The sequence below is a fragment of the Mus caroli genome, chromosome 6 (assembly GCF_900094665.2).
Source record: "Mus caroli chromosome 6, CAROLI_EIJ_v1.1, whole genome shotgun sequence".
In the NCBI taxonomy this organism is placed as follows: Eukaryota; Metazoa; Chordata; class Mammalia; order Rodentia; family Muridae; genus Mus; species Mus caroli.
Genome location: NC_034575.1, coordinates 37,862,790 through 37,888,212, shown reverse-complemented (window position 1 = coordinate 37,888,212; position 25,423 = coordinate 37,862,790). Strand labels below are relative to the sequence as shown.

At 37.8% G+C, this 25,423-nt stretch overlaps 2 protein-coding genes and 1 pseudogene across 2 annotated transcripts; all 3 read right to left on the bottom strand.

Moving 5' to 3' along the window:
* Nucleotides 1-516: 516 nt before the first annotated feature.
* Nucleotides 517-1,560, bottom strand: LOC110296729 (olfactory receptor 2A1/2A42-like). The gene has a single exon (XM_021165480.1). It carries the CDS (start codon nucleotides 1,532-1,534, stop codon nucleotides 569-571), a length of 966 nt encoding a protein of 321 aa, XP_021021139.1. The 5' UTR covers nucleotides 1,535-1,560; the 3' UTR covers nucleotides 517-568.
* Nucleotides 1,561-7,127: 5,567 nt separating this feature from the next.
* LOC110296596 lies at nucleotides 7,128-7,550 on the bottom strand (annotated as a pseudogene).
* Nucleotides 7,551-13,269: 5,719 nt separating this feature from the next.
* On the bottom strand, nucleotides 13,270-14,211 carry LOC110296594 (olfactory receptor 2A1/2A42-like). The gene has a single exon (XM_021165300.1). It carries the CDS (start codon nucleotides 14,209-14,211, stop codon nucleotides 13,270-13,272), a length of 942 nt encoding a protein of 313 aa, XP_021020959.1.
* Between the last annotated feature and the right edge of the window lie 11,212 nt (nucleotides 14,212-25,423).

The following is a 25,423-nucleotide window of genomic DNA, read 5'->3' as shown; positions in this document are numbered from 1 at the left end:
CAGCTTCTGCCTTCCAGGTTATAAGATTAAATGCTCTCTGTGGGGTTTTAATATTGTCCTCCCTTCTTATTCTTAATCCTCTTATTTTAAATCTGTTCCTTAACTCAGTCCAACACATTAACTCCACAACATGTCAGTGATTTCCATTTGAAGTAATACATGCTGTACATAATGTCTAGAAATCTCCAAATAATTCCTGGACTGGTCAAGTGTAGTTGCTGGAACTGTCAGGTCTATGATGGAATGCAGAGCATATGTTTTTGGATATGGCTTGTTCCATCTTATGCTTTTTGTCAGTTGATTTAAGAAACTGATGAACATACTCAACTAATAAGACCCAGAGAATGATTAAAATATTATTTAATTTTACAGAGAATTAGTTCAACTAGAAAGAAAAAATTACACCAGACACAATTTTATCTCCTAGGTAGCTAAGGAATATGACATAAATCCTGCAGGTTATAAATAAATAAATCCTGAAATTTTGATCCTATGTAATTAGACATTATAAAACAAGACAGTGAATACTCCTGGATGTCAAGTAATTGAAGATTAGAATTAGAGGAAACTACCAAGATTTGTGGTCTGAACACCACACCAACCAGGAGTGACTTTCTTTGCACAGTGACCTCTTGAGGGCGCCCTTCACCTCAGCATTCCTCAGACTGTAGATCAGGGGATTCAGCATGGGGTTGAAAAAACTGTAAAACAGGAAAAGAACCTTCTGCTGCTCCTCTGGGTGCTGGGACTTGGGGGCCATGTACATGACAATGGCACTGCCAAAGAAGAGCCCTACCACACAGAGGTGGGAGGAACAGGTGGAAAAGGCCTTTCTGCGTCCCTCCCCTGACTGGATCCTCAGGATTGCCACCAGGATGCTTGTGTAGGAGACTAGTACAAAGCATAGGGGACCCACTAATATGAACACACAAGCTGCAAAGATAATGACTTGATTGAGTGTTGTGTCAGCACAGGCCAGCTTGAGGACAGACAGGATTTCACAGAAGAAATGATTGATTTCATGAGGCCCACAGAAGGGCAGCCGTAGGATAAGAAGTAAATGGACCAGAGCCAAGAGGAAGCTAAATATCCAGGAAACAGCAGCCAGAATGGTACACACTCTCCAGTTCATGATGACAGTGTAGTGTAGCGGGTGGCAGATAGCTACATACCGGTCATAGGACATCACAACAAGGAGCACACATTCAGTGTGGGCAAAAGCCAAAAAGAGAAATGTCTGTGTCATGCATCCAGCAAAGGTGATAGGCCTGGTCTCATCCAAGAGGTTTATGAGTGTCTGAGGCACTGTGTTGCAGGCATAGGCCATATCGACAACGGCCAGGTGGGACAGGAAGAAGTACATGGGAGTGTGGAGTCTGGAGTCCAGGCAGATCATTGCAAGGATAGTCCCATTACCCAGTATGGTAAAAGTATAGAAGAGAGAGAAAAGAAGAAAAAGAACTAGGTGAATCCTCGGGCCAAGACAGAATCCCAGCAGGACGAACTCTGTGACCATGGTCTGATTTTCCTCCATTTCACTATGAAAGAGGATGCAGAGAACTGAGACTCAATTCTTGTAAAATATGGTTTTAAAACTTATCTCAGATTTTAGCAACATGAGAAAAATATTAGTAAACATCAGTAGGATGTATTTAATCATTAATAAGTTAATAACATATTATTAAAAAGTTGTGCACAAATTATAGTTTTAACTGACACCCAACTTTTTAAAAGAGTATTATGTTCCCAGTGCTTAAATACTTAGAATAACTGACACAGGAGCTATTATGAACTCTAGTAAACCCTATACATAAAACAATTGTGAAACATTGTTTGTTTCAGAGTTTTATGCATGCGAGGATATAAAGAGTTACAAGGTCTCTGATTCAAACATCACAGCAACATGGAATGAACACAAATCAAGTAGTGAAAAGACGTTTAAGTCTGGAATAATACCAGGATAGAAAAAAAATGATAGAATTTACATTTTTTATTTTAAGTGTCTAATTCATAACTAAAATCTAGAGGGTGCTTACAAAGATTTACTCAAAGAAAATTGTAAAACAACTTTTTTATGATTGGGTTGTCTGCTCAGCAAGTGGACATTTGATGGGTAAGAAAATTCAGGGCCTTTGTGGAACACAAGGCAACATATAGATGTATGCATAGAATTTGAAACATTGTTAGTGATGAGGAAGGAGGTGGTGGAAATTATTTCTATAGACAACGATACATGGTGTTGTATGCCTTCATATTTGTTTGTGTATATCCATCCAGAATATGTATCATTACCTTGAAACTCAGACAATAACCACTGTATAGTTATTTTCTGAATAGTCAAGTGGGATATTCACAGAATTATTAATACATTCTAGGAAAATGGGATAATATTTTGTTTCACCAAATGTATTGCCATCTAGACTCAGTGCATGGGAGTTTCTATGAACACTCAAAGATTTCTAAGGGTACTTGATGAGTGCCCTTATGAATACTCTTGCAGGCAAATTTCCCATATACTGTTTATTTAAACACCTTTCTATGTTTCTCTGAATAATATTTGCATGAAATAAAAATAAGGAAGAAGTGGGCTGGTTTTGTTGTTAGTCTATTTCCTCATATTTGTAATACACACTATATTTGAAATCCAAAGCATAAGGATTTGCAATTTAAAGTAGAAAAAATTTGGCTGATCTTGGCATCAATAATTATACATGTTTCAACTTTTCCCTAAATAGCAAGAGGAATGACATTGCTTTGGAACAATCTTTAGTTTAATTAACATCAGTACCAAGGGAGATGTTAAAGAGGGTTTCCCAAGAAAACTGGCATGACAGACAGAATTTCATTCTGAGAAAGACTCTCATAAAAGTCACATGCAACTGATGAGAATAACAAGGTAGATATTGAAATAAGACTACATCAGCAAACAGGACTGGAGAATTCAAAGAGGACCATTTGAAAGCTTGATGTTTTGTGTATTCTCCTAGATGTGTGGAAGGTGGATTTAAATGACTCAAGAATTCATGTGTAGTCAGTTTCATGAGATATTGTGTGGAGACACAGTGTAAAATGAAGACAGGAGATGTGTTTCAAGTGTATAATTTGGACAAGGAAGGCAGTATTTGGCAGTGAATAGGAAATGACATCTGGGGAAGGGACAAGGGAACCAGTTGGAAGAAAGATCCTAGCCACCTGATGGATGTCTGTAGTCCATATGGATGGCTTTGAATGTTTGTTATTAACATGAGTGAAAATGATCTCTGACTAGCTCTTCTTACTCTTATTTCAGGTTCCTCAGCAACTGGCAGGGTATAACTTCTTTTCTTGAGCAGATATCTCTGTAGAGATGGAATTAGCAAAATTCTTTGCAAACATTAGAGTAACATTTTAAACTACAAATAAATAAGATTTCGATAATAAGTCTTGTTCCTTGTTCTCTTGTGACTTGGCATGGCATGATACTCTTGTGAAGGAAATTTTCAGTTTGGTCTATTATCCAGGACCAGACTATGTGAATGGGGCATAAAGTTAAATTTTACAAGTGATGCATAGAAAAAAACATTAGGTTGTAAAGTTTTTCATAGCAAAAAAGAAATACAGTTAACATATTTGATACATTAGAAACCACTTAATAGAGTTGCTTATTGTTTATTATAAAGCTTGGGAGCAGGTTTGCTTGTTTTCTAAATCTGGCAACTGATATATATTTATTAAATGGCAAATAAATGAATGAATGTTAACAAATGAATAAACTACTAGCTATGGTTGTCTCAAGATGTCTTGTTTCTTTTACAATAAAATTTCTCCTAATTATCCTAAGTTCAGGTCTCCCACAGGAAATGAGTCCTTCAATACAGAAAAAAAGTCATTGCTGTGATTCATACTAAACTAAAATCTTTAAGATTGGATAAGATAACTTAAAGGGTTCACAAAATGTTAAGCACTTGAATTTAGTATATATTAATCTTTATAATCCTTTTCATTTGATTTCAATGAAATGTATCTAAAGTTAATTAAAACAATTAATTAGAAAACAAACATTACATTTCCAGGAGCCACAGGGACTTCACTTTGAAGCACGTTCCAGTTACAAGTGTAAATTATAGAATTATTATGATGACATACATTATTCTGTGTACATATGACTTCAGAAATTAAAAGTTTTCCAACTGGTATGGCTAAGAAATGATCTAGTTACTCTAAAGCACTAAGATAAGGAAGGCATTTCTTTATAGATAAACAAATTATCGTCACTTGCAATGAATCATATTTTAAAAAGTAAATCTCAAGTTTGATGAACTATCCATTTCTTTTCTATGATAGCAGGAATGGGCAAAGCAACATTCATACAGCCACCCCATTGTTCCTCTGTTGCTTATCTCAACTGCTTACTTAAAACTACCAGGGAAGAAGCCATTACTTTTCTTTCTTCCATATTGATGACAGAGACATAGCCAAATTATCATATGAGGATAACTTGAATTGATGATGTAAATGATTTTTTCTATGCCAGGAAGAACTGGAGGTCAGTCTTATTGGATCATATCTTCACTAATCTTTGAATGCTAGTTAATCATCTGGTTCATGCACTGCGTGTACCCAGCACTGTAGTAGGATACAACAGACTGAGGAGTGTAATGATATAAGGACCTTGTTGTAATCATGTGTTTCAGAGCTAAGAGAAGACATAAAAGAATAAATATTAAACATAAAAATTTACTAAACAGAAGATTTAAATAATTATTGAGAATCTCATTCTTTTTGCCTCTTCCTACACCCACTTACACCTCAGTTCCCTCCCCTCACCAAAACTCATCCTCTAGATTCCAGAAAATATAACATGCATACCTACTTATTTACTATATTCTAGGTACCTGGATATGTCTTGAAAATTATATGACATATAGAGATCGGATAAACATAAAATGTATTTGGCTTTTACAGTCCAATGCAATAAACAAATGTATTTTTAACAGGACTGACAGGAATTAAATGGAACCTTTAGGAAACAATCAGTATGTGTTAATTTCAGTGAAAGGAAACATCACCCTGTAACAAATTCTACTATAATTTTTGTTAAGTAGAAAAGTTATTCTACACATTTCCTGTAAAGCCATGATATGGAAATTATTATTTGCAGAGAATATGAATAAGCATGTATAATTAGCATTCATAGAGGCAATCTATTTCTCATTATTATATAGAAATAAAGAGTAGCAATAACAGAAGAAGACTTAAGCAAAGACAAGATGCTTCAACTGTCTGGGAAGAATATGTGTTGTACTAAATTTAACATTGTTACTCGTGTTGACTCACACATTAACATCCAAGAACATCAGAAAAAGAAGCAGCTGGAGGCTGGTACAGGGTGCTATTCCTGCAGAATTTCTGGGAAACTGTAGAACACTCAGGTTTGCTCCTGCTTGAAACGCAGCAGAACCCACAGGAAAGGAAATTTTATTCTCTGAGGGCTCAGCTTAGTTGGCAGCTTTTGAGTCTCCTTGGAGGAGCGGGGCCAGGAGACATCATGCATAACTACCTCTGTGGGAAGCAAACACAAGAAATTATCACTTTCTATTGCTGCTGCCATCCCCATCAGGACAAGCAGTTAAGAATCATAGATAAAGAGACAACTCTGAAACATCGCCCATCAGAATCCATGAATAGTGATTGATATTTTTTAATGTCATAATTCCTGTTCCATTATCTTCATTCTAAGATGCTTCTGGGGAAGTTGTCAAGAAGTAGAAATGATGAGTGAACTTTTGGAATCTGCTCTGAAGCTCAGCCTCTCCTGGATGGAATCTGGAGAAATGAGTAGAAATGAGAAGTTAGGGCCCTAAAAACTTATGAAGGAAAGTCACAATCCAAATTGCAGATAGTGTGGGGGCAGCATAAGAAGGAACAAAGAGGATTGGGGGTTCAAGGAGAGGCCATGGTATCCCAGAATCGCCCTTTGAGACCAATCGTTAGCAGTGCCTTTTAGGGTAGGAACCACCAATGTAGATCACTGATTAGAAAAAAGTTCTCTTACAACCAGGTGGTGTTGGTGCATCCCTTTAACTACAGGATGTGTGAAGCAGAGCCAGGAGGATCTCTAAGTTTTAGAGCAGTTTGGTCTAGAGGGTGAGTTCCAGGAGAGCCGATGCTATACAGTGATTCATAACTTCCTGGGAAGACTAGAGTCTCTACAATGTGGCTTCCATCATGAGTTGCTATCTAAAACCATCCTCACTTTTATTTCTATATCTTTTGATATTAGACATCGGGTAGAGAGAGAACAGTCCCATTGAAGCCATTCCAAAATTTACAAAATCAATGAATTCATTATGTTGTAATCCTGGATATTTGTAATTAGAGCATAAACAAACGAGAGAAGCTTTGTGTTCCTACATTTGAGGACATGTTCACATCTACCAAAAATATGTACGTGTGGTAAAAATATTCATTTTGGTTTGTTTTCCAAGACAGGATTCCCCGTGTAGCCCTGGTTCTCTTGGAACTCATTATGTAGACCAGGCTGACCTTGAACTCAGAGCTCTGCCTGTCTCTGCCTCCTGAGTGCTGGAATTAAAGGCATGCGCCACCACTGCCTGAATTAAAAGAAACACAGTTTTAAAAAGAAGCCGAAACCCTGATTCTTTTATGAAGAACATTGTGTGTCAGATACACTCTATACAACTTTCATCTCCTTTGTGCCCATATAAACTACAATTCATGTAAGGAAAACTTTGAAAATTATAAATCTTAGAGCATGAAAATTTGGAAATCAGTATGGAAGTCCCTTAGGAAGTAGAAAATAGATCTACTTCAATATTCAGCTATTGCATTCCTGGAGACAGAGCCAAAAGATACTTCATTATAAGTCTCAACCATATGGACTGCTACTTTATTCATATAATCCAGGAATTTGAAGCAACCTATATAGCCCTCAACAGGATAGTGCATTAGGAAAATATGGTATTTTACACAATGAATTTTTTTTTTATCTTTCTGGTCAGTTTTTATTTTGATCTCGGTCAGTGGTGCAGAAGATGGCTCTGCCTTGCAGGGAGAGGCTTCACTTAAATACATCTCATGATCTCAGGGTCCCTTCTATGGTGCCACAGTCTGACCATTCTTTTCTTTCAGTTGTCTACTTCCTCCTCTTCCAGTCTTTCTTCATCTTCATCTGCCTCCACTCTGCTTTTGTCTTGCTCTTCTGAATCTCTTTTGTCTTCGTCCCTCTTCTTCTTTTGCTCCGCAGCTTCCTTCTTGCCTTTCTGCTCCCGCCTGTGTGCTTCTAGAGCTTCTCTCAATGGTGTTAGGAATCACTGGAACTTCATCTCTTCCATGGCTGACAGCACACCACTGACACTCAGAGTCTTGTGCTTTCCTTTCATTGCGGATCTTTGGCCACAGGATGTGGCATACAGAACGAAGACACTGGTGGCAAAGGAGATGGCGCTTAGGTCCTCCTTGGAGATTTTGACCCTATCTGGGAGTGTCTCCTTGATGATCCTGGTAATGATGGCCTTGGGCAAATTTATGTCCTTGTGCCTCTCTGCCATTACAGCCTGCTGGGTCCTGGGACCTATGTCTCAGGTTTCCTCTTCAGACAGTTCTGTTGTCTCTACACAACGGAATATTACTCAGCCATTTAAAAAAATGAATTCAGGAAATTTACAGGTAAAGGGATGGAACTAGAAAGAAATCTTTCTAAGTTAGTTAACCACTTAGAAGAGCCAAAAAAACAAATGTTGCCAGAATATATTTACTTGTATGTGGATGTTAGCTGTTCTATGTATAAATGTGTCAATCCAATGACTCCTAATGACATTCTGCTGTACTCGTCGATCACTACCTTGCTCAGAAATCCTCAGAGAAGCTTCCTCCCACCATTGATGTGAACCAGTACAGAGACACACAGGCAGATGTTATGCAGAAAGCGAGAGATCCTGATACACCCAGATCCACCAAACCTCTCCCCTCAGGGCTCCTGGAACCCTGTGAAAGTTTAGATTGAAAGAGTATAAGAGCCAGATGGGATGGAGGACACCAAGAAACCAAGGCCTTTTTAAGCACACAGGAGAGAAACACTTGTGAACTCAGAGGCTGTTGCATGCACAGGTTCTGCAACAGATGGGGTCCTAGAGTTCAAAGGAGAAGCATCTAACCCAGAAGCTGTCTCCAACTTACAAAGACTTGCAAATTAAAATTTAGGTTTCTCCAAGGGAGTCTCACTGTGGAAATAAATTATTTCTATGGGTAAACCATATGCCCAGCTGTAGATACCAACACATGATGAATGCAATGCAATAGTTAGAGGTTCCTTGTCTCATAATATCGTGTTAAGGCTTTTTCGTTTTGAATTTTTGTCTTTTTATTATTTATTTATTCATTTGTATTTGCTTTTGTTTCTGTTTTTTTTCTCCTGTCTTTTAACCATTCAGATTCTTATGGCTTCTAGTTTTATATTTTAATGGGATTCCTGATGGTGTGAATGAGTGTTTCTTGCTGACTATATCAGTTTCTTGTGCCTTTTCTTGGCCTCTTCTGCTTGCTTGCTTGTTTTGTTCTATTCTGATATGTCAGTTTTTATCTTATTTTATTTTATTTTATTATTATCTCTTAGAAGCCTGTATGACTTCTAATGAAACACAGAAAGGGGGTGGATCCAGATGAGAGTGGAGATGTGGAGAAACTAGGAGACATAGAAGGAGAGGAAACTGTAATCATAATATAGTACATAAAAATCTATTTTAAATAAATTAAAAGTAAAAATCATTATTTATACATATATATCTGTCTGTCTGTCTGCCTGCCTGTCTGTCTGCCTGCCTGTCTGTCTGTCTGTCTGTCTGTCTGTCTGTCAGGAGAGAGTTATTTTGCCCAGAAAAACAAAAAGGTTTGAAGCAAAGCAAGGCAAATTAAAAATTTCATAATTCTAACAGTTTCAAGAAATGAAAAACTTCAACTACTTCTTTTCCAGTATACAAGCAGGTATACTGGAAGTCTCATACTCACATAGCAACCATGCAACCCTTCTTGCTCAGCTTTCTTTTTACTGTTGGCCCCCTAGCCAGGTGCCATTGTGCTCTGTGAATTTTCCTAAGAAGAAAAGAACAATGTTGCGCTACAGGGCATCTAAGTCTACCTTAGAGAACCAATGAATTATTGGGGTTGCTTACATGAATCAAGGTAAGGGTTACTCACAGGCACATAGGCTATTCAAATGCAACTACATTGCTAAAAGCCAACATCAACATGGGTGAAAACTCATGTTGTTTCCCTAAGTTCTCTGTATAACTTACTGGAAGCTTGGGTCTTTGAAATGTATCCATAGCAATTGTTACTACCTAGAAAATCTTAGGAGAGAGCCTGTGAATCTCCTAAGTCTCTGGAATTTCCTGAAACTTGTGAGTTCTATGTACTTCCTGAGTATTTTAGTTTCATTTACTTTCTGAGCCTCTCTCTAGAAGGAAACATTTCAATTCTGAGAAAGTAGCTACCTACACACATCTTGATGGTGTTGACTATCTGGAGAGAGAAAAGGAGAAACATAAATAATACAAAGCCAACAGCGCAGTCAGCATTAATTTAAGTAAAAATATTTATATTATTTGACAACACTGATTATTTGATTTCCATGGACATTTAAAATTTTCATGTATAAAGTACATCTAGAAGTTAACCTACTATTTAATTGAAAGGAGCAATACTCATAAAACTGTAATATAAAATATTAACTTATAATAGAAAACATATAGAGAATGTGTAACAGCTGCTCAAAATAAATTGTTGAGAATAAATAGAATAAATTATTGTTTTTTGAAATATTTTTGAGAATTTCATCAACACATTTTGACAATATTCTTCCCTTTCTTAACTGCTCCCTTCGGGAAAAGAGACCTTCCCTTATCTCCATCTATCCAACTCCAGGTTCTTTCTCTCAACCAGGGAGATTTGTAAAGAAACATCTCCCCACTGTGGGAGGAACATCTAAGGTATTGGGGGTGTTTCTTCAGGGTAGCATGAGAGAAGTATTTTGGGTGGGGAATGGTTGTACAGTTCTTCACTGTGTATCTGAGTGATTTTGATTTCAAAGGGAAGATATTTATTTATTTATTTATTTATTTTTTTTATTTTTTTTGGTTTTTCGAGACAGGGTTTCTCTGTATAGCCCGGGCTGTCCTGGAACTCACTTTGTAGACCAGGCTGGCCTCGAACTCAGAAATCCGCCTGCCTCTGCCTCCCGAGTGCTGGGATTAAAGGCGTGCGCCACCACGCCCGGCGATATTTATTACAGATGTATATAATCAGGGAACAAAGAAGGCAGTGTGTGTGACAGTTTATTTGTTTTAGATGTTAGTGTTGCCTTGCCTATCCTAGCCTACTTATCTTTACCAAGGGTCATGTTTTTACCTAGGGGTATAAGCAGAAGAAATATGGACAACATATTAAGGCTGTGGATATGCAATTAGAATCTAGGATTATAGTTATTCAGTATGAGGTATAGGTCCCAAATGGGGATTTAGTATTGTCCCATGAAATGGAGGCATCATGTGGGACTGAGCATTCAACTCATGCAGTCAGACACTCCCAGTATATAGTGTCAGAATTAATTCAGACAACATCCTTTTGGTGTTCACCAGAGAACAGGATGCCTAATTTCTGGGGAATCCTCTTAACAACTCTCCATGTCTCAGTGTGAATACTGAGGTTATTAACATAAAATTAGAAAAAAATCACCTTGATTTTTCTCCATTGTTTGATAGGATGTCACTATCTAGCTCTCAGAATGTTCTGAGATCCAAATAGATTGTACTCCTCACTGTTCTTCTGGTGTGAGTGATGCCAGTACACAGAGACAACAAACAAAAGAAATAACTGCCCCATGAAAATGAAACAACCACATAAAACAAAGAAAATGGCAAATTAAACAGTGCTGTTGTTATCAAAGCTCATAGAGAAAACAAAAGCCTCCCTGCAGTCTGGTGACACAGCTCAGCTGTCAGGCCCTTGGAGAACACAGGCAAACTCTCATTTTCCTCCTAGTTTTTCTAAGAATAATAGTAATTCATGTGTAAATAGTCTACAGTAGAAACAGTTGAAATATGGTCCATGGATCAGCCCATCAGCAGAACAGGAGAGATGATTAAAAATTGAGTGTCTGCACATCCTATTCAGAGCCATCAAATCCAAATCTATATTTTTGTCATTTCTCCAAGTGATCAGAAGGCATAAAACATCATGCAATGAAAAATATTGGACTATAGTCCCTAGCAAAGAACAAACAACAGTCTTACAGGTCAGCAATATAGTTACAAGTTCACATGCTAGTGACACCTTAGAGATCAATGGATAGACTTCATTCTCTTGTTTTTTTGTTTTTTTTGTTTTTTTGTTTTTTTGTTCTCTTGTTTTAAGATATGAGAGCTGATATCTTAACATTATTCATGCTATTCTATACTAAAGGGCCTTGTAATTGGGGACATTCCATTTGAAGGACTCACGGATTTGAGTCTTCCATATGAATAATAGTAATATACACCATAATAATTAAGAACCTTAAAGTCACTAATTTCCCAACAGTTTTTCAATTTCTCTGTAACTACTCTGGTAGATGTGAGTAATCAATGATATTCACTCCATAAAAAATGTGTCAAGGACTGAGTACATCTTAGAGTGGCATGTGTCTAATGAATAGGAAGGTGTCTAAGTACTGCTATGCTTAGGCTGGTGGAGGCCACCAATCTTTCAGGTAGCATTCATTCTGTAAAAGCCACTAGAATGATTATAGTTTTGAATACAAAAATTAAGACTGAATTCCTTTGGCTTGATGGAAGGCTACTTTAAGAAAAACTATGAAATGTCCATCTCATTCTGTGAGGTGTTTCTGTCTTCTGGTAGTGCTTTCTTGATCTTAGAGTGCCAAATCCTACTTGTCATACAAGGGATGGGGTTCTCACCCATGAAACTGAGCTAGCAGGGCATGGACCTCCATGAGTGTTTATGGTGGTTGTGGGCATAAGGCATGTTTGTATAATAATGTACACAATTTCAGGTTCCTCCATTGTGGAATGTCCTCTGTGTCACAGTAGATGACTACATGATAATCAGAAACAGCATAGAGGGTGAAAATGTGGCTAATGTCTCAGTAAAATGGTAAATACTGAGAACTTCAGGACAGCCCTTAAAGCTGTGAGTTGTGAGCTGTAGAGTCTGACACTCAGTAAGTGATAAACTCTCTGTGCCTTCACTTATATATCTTTATTAAAAGTGGATAAAGTATTAATTAACCATCAAATAAAGAACACATAGTCTTTTCAATACATTGGACATTTGTCATCATGATGACATTGGGCAAGATTCTGAACATGAAAGTCCATTCCATTTCAAGACGGGAAAGAAATAAATCATATGAAGCTCCTTGAGATTTCTGGGGATTGACTTCTAGTCAAGCATTGCTTAACTAGGTCAAATCAGCAAAGATCAACTACTACCAGGCTGAAAAGCCAGTTAGATACTTGCCTCTTCCTGTAAAGGTTACTGTCAGAGATGAGAGATGCTTTAAGTGGACGGTGACCCTCATAGGTAGGTCCATGGCAATTGGACCAACAGAGGTAGAGCTCCTGATGGAGAGATGCTGGGTAACCATGCACAGAGAAAGTCTGTAGACATGCATAAATCATAGCTCATCATCTGCAGAATCTTTAAACTACCCAAATTGTTTAATTTGATTTTCACTATCAATGTATTCAGAGACAATGCTTATTCTTACCCCTTTATTAGCTACTAATAAACCATGGACTACCAAATGTATAAATGGTATTAAAGCTCTTTCAGTATCTGTGGGTTTTGCAAAAGCTGCTGTGTAATTCATAGAATAGACAAGTGTGACTAAGAGACTAGGAAAGTTCTAAATGGGGCTGTGGGAGTCAGTGGATATAGCTTTTTTTCTTCTTAATCTTATGATACACGTAATTCATCATGAGGTTATGTAATTAGAATTTTGATAAAATGTATTTCAATTTGGGACCCAGAAAATGAATTAAAATATGATTTAATTTCATAGCTAAATAAGTTCAACAAAATAAAACCAATCATGCTTGATAAAATGTCATTCATGGAAAGCCAATGGATATACCCTATGTAGTATTTTTTTTCTCCAAATTACAAGAAAGGGTGTGGAAACAAAGCTAAGAAGGAAATAGTGACTTTTTCTGTGTTTAGGAAATACTTGTGTATCAAAATTAGAGGAAAATACCAAGACTTGTGGTCCAAATATCACACCAATTGGGAATGGTTTACATTGCACAGTGACCTCCTAAGGGCACCCTTGACTTCAGCATTCCTCAGGCTGTAGATCAGAGGGTTCAGCATGGGGTTGAAAAAACTGTAAAACAAGAAAAGGATCTTCTGCAGCTCTTCAGGGTGCTGGGACTTGGGGGCGATGTACATGACAATGGCACTGCCAAAGAAGAGCCCTACCACACAGAGGTGGGAGGAACAGGTGGAGAAGGCCTTTCTGCGTCCCTCCACTGACTGGATCCTCAGGATGGCCACCAGGATGCGTGTGTAGGAGACCAGCACTAAGCACAGGGGCCCCACTAAGGCAAACACACAGGCTGCAAAGATAACGACTTGATTGAGTGTTGTGTCAGCACAGGCCAGCTTGAGGACAGACAGGATTTCACAGAAGAAGTGATTGATTTCATGAGGTCCACAGAAGGGCAGCTTCAGGATGAGAATTAAATGGACTAGAGCAAGGAGAAAGCTAAATATCCAGGAAACAGCAGCCAAGATGGTACACACTCTCCAGTTCATGATGACAGTGTAGTGTAGGGGGTGACAGATGGCAACATATCGATCATAGGACATCACCACAAGGAGGACACATTCTGTGCTCCCAAATGTCAAAAATAGGTAAGTCTGCATCATGCATCCAGCAAAGGAGATGGGCTTGGTCTCATCCAAGAGGTTTACCAGTGTTTGTGGCACTGTGTTGCAGGCATAGGCAATGTCAACAGTGGCCAAATTAGAGAGGAAGAAATACATAGGAGAGTGTAGCCTGGGCTCTAGGCAGATTAACCCAAGGGTAAACCCATTCCCTAACAATGTAAAGATGTAGCAGACAGAGAACAATGCAAAAAGAATTACATGAATTCTTGGGCCAAGACAGAATCCCAGCAGGATGAACTCTGTGACCATTGTCTGATTTTCTTTCATTTTTTTTCCTATGAAGGAGAGATAGAAAGTATTAGGGGATGCAATTATATTAAAACATCTTTTCCCCACAAGTCAGATGTTTTTGGTGTGAAATAATTTTAAAATATACTCTTAGAAACTTATTTGGTAAATTAATGAATTAAATATTAGTTATCAAATAGTAACATTGCCTGTCAATTTACTCACATTTCAGTGTGGGCATCCAATTTTCAGAGGAGAAATATGTCAGTAGTTACAGACTTGGAACCACTGGCACTGATGTAATTAAGGACTACCAAACCTATATGAACAAAAATACCATGATATAGTGCTTAGTTTCATGTGTGCCACTCTTTTAGAAAGTTACTAGGCCATAGAAATAATACTGGAGTTTTTAGTATACTTATGTCAGGGAAAAAATAGAGACTGTAGATTGCTTTGTTAGAAATCAGGTTATTGTTACAAATTTTCAAATAGTGATTTACAAAAATTTAAATTGTAACTGGAGTATAAAGGCAGTTCTTTATGGACAAAAATAACTGGTGTCTTACTGGAATAGAAGTTTAACAAATGTGATGCTATGAGGAGGAAGTAGTTACTAGAAATAATATTTAATTATAGTTCTATATGGAATTATAATTTCATTTTAAAATAGATTATACCTATTTATAAACGAATGAAAATATGTATATTTGCTTGGATAAATTCTTGCTTTGATAAATACTCATATTTCTACACACAGAAAATAGGGCAGTTTGTGTTGGGTCGAACAGTGTTATAAGCCTAGCACTGTGTAAAGTAGGCAAGTTTTGTATTCCTATAAACTATCATGGATTTGAAGGGTGTCCATGATTTGGAGTTTTTCTTGCACTATCTGTTTCGACTTCCCCTTCTTGATTTTAGCAGAATAAAAATAGTCTAAAGTGAAAATAAGGCAGAAGGATACTAATCCTATTTTTCTTTTCAAACCTTACAAAATGGTTGCATTTTGTTACTTTATCCTGAACCATGTCTGTGTGCAGAGGTCAACGAACAGCTTTCAGAAGCTGGCTCTTTCCTTTCACCTTGTGGGTTCCAGGGAATGAACCTGAGTTGACAAGCTTGGTAGCAAGCACCTTTACCCGCAGAGTCATCTTGCTCTCCTACTCGTTTTACTTTAATTCAATACTTTCCATTGTGAAATTCCAAATGAAATAAGTTGCTATCAGACAAATAACAACAACAAAAGAACAAGATGACCTCAGCATCAAGAATTGTCATAGTCTCTGTAAGTAGGCAATTGAAAAAGTATTGGCAAGTTGATAATTCAGTTGGTTACTTTACAGAAATCTGAATGGATAAATTAGGGTTAAAATAGTCTATAAAACTGACCCTGTGATTTTGATTTTGGACCAACATTTCTTTACTAAGTCTTGTTGAAATACAACATGGATTTTAATGAGAACTTTGCTAGAGCTATTTCCTGGGCAAAATAATGTGAAGCTCAGCTACTTTCTCCAATAATCAATGCTAGGAATGACACTGAGTTAGGCTAGTCCCTAGTTTAACTGTCATCTGCAGCAAGGGGTGTTAAATGTTTGTTGAAAAATTGTTATCAGAGACAGAATTGATTTCTTAAAGAAACAATTGTAAAATTACATAACCATAAATAACTGATAACAATAATGACCCAGAAATGGGAAGCTGTTAAATGTAATCTCTCAGAGGCAGGGCTGGAGGATTTGACTAATCAGTGAGCTCAAATTATCTACTTTCATAAAATACCTGCTGGATAAAGAGTAAAATGTTGGACAGAGATGGATGTAGAGTATAGACTCCATGCCCATGAAGTAGCATTTCACAGCTTATGCAAAATGACCTACAGGAGAGGGGACAAGGGAACCAGGTGAAGCAAGAATATAGGATGTCTGCACTGCACATGGACAGGTTGGTGACTGGCCATCTATCACCTTAGTTGGATGGGTTTCTAACTAGTTATTTTAACTGTCATTTCACATCATTTTCAGCCCTTGGTAATGATCCCTTCTCTTGAACAGGTGACCCTACATGATTAACAAAATTCTCTGCTTGTGTTTCAGTTATACCTTGGCTTTGAAATAAAGAGTCTTTAGATATTATAGCTTATGCTCTATGCACTTGTGCTTTGAAGGAGCATGAATTTTTTTCTTCTTGAAAATTTCCAAAGGTAGAACTAGAAAGCAGGGAACAGACTCTAGACTAATACAACCCCTTTATTACCATACTTTGTAAAGAAATAGTTCCCTTAATGGAAACTAAGGATGTGCCTACCTTCATAGAAGCATTATTGATACACAACCAACTTAGATTCACTGAAAATAATCTAAATAATATATATTTTTAAAATTTCATGCATAACCTGCTCATTCAATATAAGGTTAAAGTTGAATTTTTTAGAATGAAAGACTCAAACTTTAAGTACTGAGTACATACATAAGGCATGGAAAAATACTGGATTGTACTCTCTCTCTCTCTCTCTCTCTCTCTCTCTCTCTCTCTCTCTCTCTCTCTGTGTGTGTGTGTGTGTGTTTTACTAAACCCAGACACAGAAAGATGGAGAAGTCAGATGTATTAGCATGTTGTTAGCGCTATTGTTTCAGTCTTGAAACACACATGTTCCACACCAGTAGAAAACAATTGGTTATTTTGTATTCCAGATGTTCGTTATGTGACAGATACAAAAATAAAGGAGAAAATAACTAATTTTTGTTTTCTTATGAAATCTAATTTATTTAAAGATATAGTCTCTAACAGTTATGCTAAATCAGTTCTTTCTTTCTATAGGAAAAAAAAGCCCTAAAACTCATAAAATGACTTTCTTATGATCTGTGTTAAAGATCCTTAGTATTTGATAAGATCGACTCAAGAGTTTACAATATGTTAAACACTTAAGTTTAATATTTACTTCTCTTATATTTTTATTAGATAACTTTTTGACATATCTAATTAAAAATAATTAATTGAAACTAATCACTAAGATGTCTACAAGGACTTCCCACTGATATATGTATTCCAGTTGCAATTATAAATTTCGGGTATGATATATATATTAATGTATATCACATGTATATATATTTGCATGTAATGAATGATTTTAAAAATGTATAAGTTGACAAACTTTTATCCAGTTAAAATAACATCTCATGGCTTAAACATTCTACAGTAAATATTTAAGTAAGAGACATGATTTTTTTTCTGTATAGCAAAGCTTCAACACTTCAACACTTCATATTTAGAAAGGCAAATCTCAAAGTTTGATAGATATCTGCCTCATCTCTGTAGTTGCAGACATGGGCCAGACAGAATTTGTCACATGACTTCCTGTTGTTTACCAATTGTGCAGCTCAAATAGAAGCCTGGTTACTTGTATGCAATGAGAAAGAACAGAAAATGAATTAGTTTTCTTGCTTGCACTATAACAAAGAGAGGCTTTGCCAGCTCATCTTATGGATGACTCTATCGAGTAGTATCCTATGCACCAAGCATTATGGGAAAAGTAGGGCAGGTTGATGAAACCAGCATTATGAATACTTTATTGTAAAAATATCTTCAGGACAAAGATATTAATATAAAGGTAAACTTTAAATATCAAAACTTTCTAAGCAGGACATTTAGAGTTTCTTGACATTTCGTTCTTTTCTCACTTTGCCCCATGATCAGACACATCTGTCGATTTCCATACACATGCCACAAACGCATCCTCCACACATCAGATGATTTAACCTGTATTTATTTTTCAGCATAGATCTGCTTTTCTAAATACATTCTTAAAGGTGTGTTCAAAGAAGGTATGTTTAAGACATAGACTTGACATTCATTTAGTTTCATATTCTATTGGAATAAAATTACATTCATAAGTTTATCAGGTATTTTGACAGTGGTGACAAGAATTAAATGTAACCTTTATAAAATCACCAACATATATTAATTGTTCCGATATGGAGCATTACTCTGTAACATATCCTACTCTTCTACTATATTGTTGTTGAGCAGGACAATTACTTCACATATTTCATCCAAGCTCACAATGTAGAAATTACTTACTATTCATGTAGATTAATGACCATGTAAATTCAGCATCCATAAAGACAATTGATTTCTCTTCCTGATTAATAAAGAGTAGTAATAACAGAGGGAGAGCAGGCCAAAACCCAGAAGCTTTAACAAATCTGGGAGTACTTAGGTAGTAAAGTAAAGTCAGGCACCCTTCTTATCTGAACATTAAACCCAAGGGTTTCAAAGAGGAAGCAGCTGGAAGTTGGTACAGATCCTGTATCCTCAGATCTTCATGGAACTGCAGAAACCTTCCTGCCTGAAATGCAGGTGCATACTCAGGAAAGGTGATAATATTCTCTTAGAGTTCAACCTGACAGTCTTGAGGGAATTACAGGAAGGGCTATGCCGTGAAATGCCCTGCATGCCCACCTCTGTTAAAAGCAGTGGGCAAGCAATTGTGTTTTTCTATTTCTGTTCTTATCCCCAGCACACAATTTGAATCATAACCATCGAAAATACCTCTGAGACAACAACTCTCATTAGAGTTTCTAAGTACTTCTATTATATGAGCTCATAACTTTCAGAATAACATTGTTTCCAGTCTCCAGAGGATTCTGGTAATCCTGCCAAGAAACAAGACTACTGGATGAGCTTTCTGGCATCCAGTCTGCAAGTCAGCTTGTTTTCAATGGAATTTAGTTGCCCTGAGCTGAAGAATAGATGGAGAAAAAAGACTCTAAAACTAATCTGATTGAAAGTTGCACTCCAAGGTGAGGAGATGGTGTGAAAGCTGCTCATCCATTGCCTGCAAAAATCATGATGTCCTTGTGTTTACTAACTGAATAGTAAGTAAATGAGTAAATGAATCACATTTTCTGTATCCATTCTTTGGTTGAGGGACAACTGGGTTGTTTGAAGTTTCTGCTTACTATGAATAAAATTTGCTATAAACATAGTGGAGAATGTGTCCTTTTGATATTGTGAAGCATCTTTTGGGTACATGCCCAGGAGGTATAGCTGGGTCTTCAGGTAGGACTATTTCCGATTTTCTGAGAAATGGCCAAATTGTTGTTCAGAATGACTGTACAAGTTTGCAATCCCACCAGCAATGGAGGAGTGTTCCTTTTTCTCCATATCCTCACTAGCATGTGCTGTCACTTGAGATTTTAATCTTAGCCATTCTGATTGGTGTAAGGTGAAATCTCAGGGTCATTTTGATTTGCTTTTCCTTGATGACTAAGGATGTTGGACATTTATTTAAGTGCTTCTCAGTCATTCAAAATTCCTCTATTGAGATTTCTCTGTTCAGCTCTATACCCCATTTTTAAATAGGACATGCATGCTATGGACTCACTGATAAGTGGACATTAGCCATAAAGTACAGGATACCCAAGATACACCCCAGAGACTGAAAGATGTTAAACAAGAAGGAAGGCCCAAGTAAGGATGACTGAATCTTACTTAGAAGGGGGAATAAAATAGTCATAAGAGGCAGGAGGGAAGGAGAGAGGATGGGGACGGGAATGGGGAGATAGGGATGGGGTATGGGTACAGATAGGAGAGAGAGCCAGAGGGACAGAGGGACAGGAGAATGTAGGGAAATCTGCAGCTGCCAGGGATGAGAAGTCTAGGAAGACCCAGAGACCAGGGATTTTGGGGGAGCAGGGCTTCCAGGAGCCAATGCGGATGACCTTAGCTGAGATGCCTAAAAGTAAGGATATGGAATCTGTAACCAGGCAGGAATACCAGTGGAGGGATAAGGACACCAACTCAGCCATGAAACCTTTGACCCCCAAATGTGTCCTGTCCCCAAGATGTGCAAGGACAAAGATGAGCAGAGACAGAAGGAATGGCCAACCAATGACTGGCCCAAATTGAGACCCATTCCATGGGCAAGCACCAATCCCTGACACTATTAATGATACTCTGTTAAGCTTGCAGACAGGAGCCTAGCATAACTGTCCTTCGAGAAGCTCTTCCTAGCAGGTGACTGAAACAAATGCAGATAACCACAGCCAAACATTGGGTGTAGCTTGGAGACTCTTATGAAAGAGTTGGGGGGGGGGGGCTGAAGGGGCTAGGCACTCCACAGGAAGACTAACAGAGTCAATAAACATGGAACCCTGGGAGCTTTCAGAGACTGAGACACTAACCAAAAGAGCATACACTGGCTGGACCAAGGCCCCTGGCACATATATAGTACACAGCTCAGTCTCCATGTGGGTCCCCCAACACATGGAGCAGGTGGGGGGCTGTCCCTAAAGCTGTAACTTGACTGGAATCAGTTCTCAAACAGGGCTGACTTGTTTGACCTCACTGAGAGATGATGCACCTTATTCTGCAGAAACTTGATGTGCCAACGTGAGGGGGTCCCCAGGGGTGCCTCAGTCTCTCAGAGGAGAAGGGAAGGTGGTATGGTGGGAGGGATTCTGTTTGGGACTGACCTGGAGAAGGGCAGCTTTTGGGACATAAACAAACAAACAATCTAACAAATAAGTAACAAAGTTAAGAGTCCAAGGAGAGGCTAAAATATTTAAGGGAGGTTTTGAGGGACCTGTTTTGAGGCAGCACCTTCTAAAGCAGTAAGCTCAAATGTAAATCATTACTTGTTAGTGCTCATCAAACGCCTTGTGAAAGGTGGGGCAGGGGTGGCTTGCTTCAGTGATTGACCCCTCCTGGGAAGACAGGAGCATCCACAAGGTGGTTTCCCTTATGAGTTACCATCTCTCTTAGGATGATGGAAATACATAATAGTAAGAGCATTTTTATTTTTATTTTTGTTTCCTTCTAATATTGGACACTGGAGAAAAAAATAATTGTGGCCGAAGCCACACTGAACTTTATAAAGTAGTGAGCTTATTACATTGTGATCCTGATCTTCTGGAGATAAAGTATAAACTCAAGAGATATTCTCACATTTTTCCCGTCATTGCAGCTCATGGCCACCTCTGTTGTGAATATACATCCATAATGAGGAAAAAAAATACTGTTTTTAGGGAAACCAAATCTTTCTTACATGAAAAGCCTTATGCACAGAGGCCACTCCATAAACATTTTACCTTCTTTTTGCATTCAGGAGAGCAACAACTAATGTAAATGAAATGCCCATGATAACCATATGAAATCTTCACTGTAGAGATACCAGTCATAAATAGTCATTCCAGTCAACGAGACGGAAAGTTTAAGTCAGATCAAGTTCAACGTAAAATTTCATGAGGGCAAACAAATTGAAATTCAGGAAACACATCACCCAAATCACTTTTACTGCATAAGCAAGATGGGACAGCCTCTGTTTCAACAAGCTGTCATTGTGAAACATAAACACATGGAAAATGTAAACACAGGAAACAAAGTTTAACTGAAACAAATATGTTTATAAATGTTTGCATTATTTTTAGCCACAGAAAAAAGAAAATTGCCTCTAGGGAGTAGTAGCCAGAAAATCTGTATGAACAGAATCTAATAGAAAACATTTCTTTATAGTCAACACATATTTGAGACTAGAAAGCTGAAAAATTAGAGGATGTAATTAAGTTTTACATTTGAAAATACAACAAAAAACCCAAAATTTTAAAATTCTTGAAAAAAAAAACATAATACCAATAACTATTACTCAAATGTTCTATTCAAAGTAAATTGAAATTTCTTTTATCTTGTGTTGGCTTTCCCTGTAAGATGTAAACAAATATTCATTGTTATATATAGGGCACAGATGCTAGACCAACAAAATAGACCTAGCTTAATGAATCAGTGAATTTTGGAGGGGTCCTTACAGGAGTGTAGATGATTAAAAGGCAACTTCATGTCCGAGGAGCCTACCTCAGTATTGGTGAGGACTCAATGAAAGCTGCATTTCTGAAGCTGTCCATATGACTTGCAGGCAGCACGGGTGGATGGTAATTCTCTTTCTATAGCTGTTGTTAATGCTTGTTTAATTCTGAAAAGGGGCTTTATGTATTTCCTAAGTTTCAGGATTATCTTGAGACTTGTGAGTTTTGTTTTCTTCCTGAGCTTCGTAAATTTAATTTACTTTCTATGTTGTAAGGTCACTCATTCGAGGAGAAAACATTTCAGTTTGAAGGAAGTAGCTACTCAACTTCTGGTTACTACTTAAACTGTTTTAAAGAATAAAAATATGTACTGGAGAGGTGACTCAGTGGCTAAGAGCACTGACTGCTCTTGCAGAGGTCCCTGACTTCAATTCCCAGCAACCACATGGTGGCTCACAACCATCTGTAATGGGATCTGATACCCTCTTCTGGTGTGTCTGAAGACAGAAACAGTGTACTCAAATACATAAAATAAATAAATAAATCTGAAAAAAGAATAAAAATGCTACATGAGTATAGGAATGGGCAAAACCAACAGTGCATCCTGGACTGGGCGAAGTTGGAGTGCTGGATGCACTGTTGGTTTTGGCCATTCCTATACTCATGTAGCATTTTTATTCTTTTTTCAGATTTATTTATTCTAGCAAGATTTTGCTGAAAGGACCCAGATATAGCTGTCTCTTGTGAGACAATGCCGGGGCCTAGCAAACACAGAAGTGGATGCTCACAGTCAGCTATTGGATGGATCACAGGGCCCCCAATGGAGGAGCTAGAGAAAGTACCCAAGGAGCTAAAGGGAACTGCAACCCCATAGGTGGATCATTATTATGAACTAACCAGTACCCCAGAGCTCTTGTCTCTAGCTGCATTTGTATCAAAAGATGGCCTAGTNGGCCATCACTGGAAAGAGAGGCCCATTGGACTTGCCAACTTTATATGCCCCAGTACAGGGGAATGCCAGGGCNAAGGGGTGGGGGTGGGTGGGTGGGGGACTTGGGGGGGAGTGTATTGGGGACTTTTTGGATAGCATTGGAAATGTAATTGAGGAAATTACCTAAAAAAAAAAACCCAACAGTGCAGTCAGTATTAATTGAAATAAAAACATTTATATTATGGGCTAGCAGTATTTTTTTTAGTAGGCATTAAAAGCTCTTATGCTTAAAGAAATTCTAGAATTTTAGAGCAATAGACATAAAACCTAACTAAAACAAGAAGTATGATCAGGTCTCCACATAAAACATCATCAGAGAGATTTGTAAAGGTACCTTTCCCTATTATGAGAGGTGCAACTAAGATGTGAGAGGGTGTATCTTCAGGGTAACACTTGAGGGTAGTGTTCTGGGTAGAGAGTATAGATGCAGTTCTGAACTGTGCATCCTGAGTGATTTAGCTTTCAAATGGCAGGTGTTTATTTGCAATGCATAGATCCTGGGAATATAGGAGACAGTGATTGAGATAGGGTTTATTTTTCTCAGCTGCTAGTGTTACTTTAACTGGGACATAGGGCAAAGATAAGTGCTCCTCTTTTCATCATGTAGCTGTGGCTGGTCACAACTACCAATTTGAGGCTATATCATCCTGCCCTTTTACATATAGTGTGGGCTATGTTTTCCCAGCAGGGATACTGTAAGAATAACTTTGAGCAACTCCTGAAGCTGTGGTGGACATGAGATTAGAATTCTGAGTTATACCAAATCAATCAGAAGCATAGGTCAGACCTGGAGCATGTTATTGCCATCTGAAGTGGGGTAGACTTGTGACAAAGAACCATTACTTAATGAGGTGATGTTATCTAGTATCAGAGAGCTGTTAGAGTTCAGTTGGAAGACATGCAGCTGTTCATCACTGGAGAGCAGATTATTTGGTTTGTGCTGAAAGTCTTCACACACCCAGTATCAATGTTGAAAATTGTGAGAACAAGAATGGGAAAAGAATCCAATCTTTGATAGAAATTAAATATCCAAATGAAAAACACAGATTAAAAAATATTTCTAACATTTGCCTTCATGGTGGTGACATTGAGAAAGACTAGAGACAGGAAAGTATATTATGTCAGACTGAAAAATCATCTGAGGGAATGAGGTATGGATTTGTGTGTTAGGTGCTTGTTACTTCAGATCCTCAGTACCCACATTAAAACCAGGCACGGAAGGACACACCTAACACCAGTGCTACAGAAGTAGAGAAAAGTAGATCCTAGGGGCTTGCTGGCTAGCCAGCCTAGCCAAAGCAGCAAGCATCAAGTTCAGTAAAGAGATCCTGTATAAAAAAACCAAAGTGGAGATCAGTAAAGGAAGATACTCAAAGTTGACCTCTGACCTACACACACACACACACACACACACACACACACACACACACACACTCACACACACATGCATACATGCACACAGACACTCACACATGCACATCAGTGCACACACATGCATGAACACACACATAAATGAATACACACAAACATGCACACACATGTATACCTGACAATGCATGTATATGTGTATGCAGGTGCATGCAAGAGCAGACAAAAGAATACATGTGCATATACATGAAATGATTTCATTGAGAAATCACCTATAATATGTTGGAACTGAATACTAGTCTCTAGTTTTTAACTAAGTTGCAGAGCCAGCTAGGTACCAACTCTATTTTGCAGGGCTTCTCATGAAGGGCAAGATGACCTTGGAGGGCAGTGACATATATCTGGATGTAGAGAGCTGATGGAAAGATTCTGGGAAGCAATGCATAGAAATGTCTGCACACAGATATAAATCCCAGTTCATCATAGTATGTTTGTAGAGAAATACTACACTACCCCAAAAGTTTAACCTGATTTTCACTTTCAGTTTATTCAAGGAGACAATGCTCACATTTATCCTTTTACCAGCTAGCAATGAGCCATCAGAATCCCCAGTCTATAAATGAAACTGCAGTGACTTCATTGTCTATAGTCTTTAAAGAGATACTCCCCTCCTCTTCCTCCTGTCGTTTTGTTTTAATTCTATTCCTTCACTCAACAAACAAGTTAACATCCTAATATGTGTCAATAACTTGATTATAAAAGTTTCTGGTCTCACAAAGCACAACTAGATGTCCTGTGTTTCCTGGACTAGACAAATGCAATTGCAGTGTGTGATCTGATTTCAGGATCACCATATCTGGGTATAGCCTGTTTCACTTCTAAATCTGGTGCAGTTTATGAAGTAACTCAAAATTACCCTAAAGGTATGATTGCATGTAATTTTGGAAGGCCTACAAAATGAGTTAAAACACCCTATAATTCAATAATCAATCCAATTGGAAATTAGTTACATCTGATAAAGCTTTGTGTCTATGATGAAACTTATTGCTCTTCCGGTCAGAAAAGCACCGGGGCAGCTAGGGCGCAGGGT

Bases quoted from the DNA above. Each gene is read 5' to 3' on its own strand.
- LOC110296729 (XM_021165480.1), bottom strand. From the start codon at position 1,534: ATGGAGGAAAATCAGACCATGGTCACAGAGTTCGTCCTGCTGGGATTC.
- LOC110296594 (XM_021165300.1), bottom strand. From the start codon at position 14,211: ATGAAAGAAAATCAGACAATGGTCACAGAGTTCATCCTGCTGGGATTC.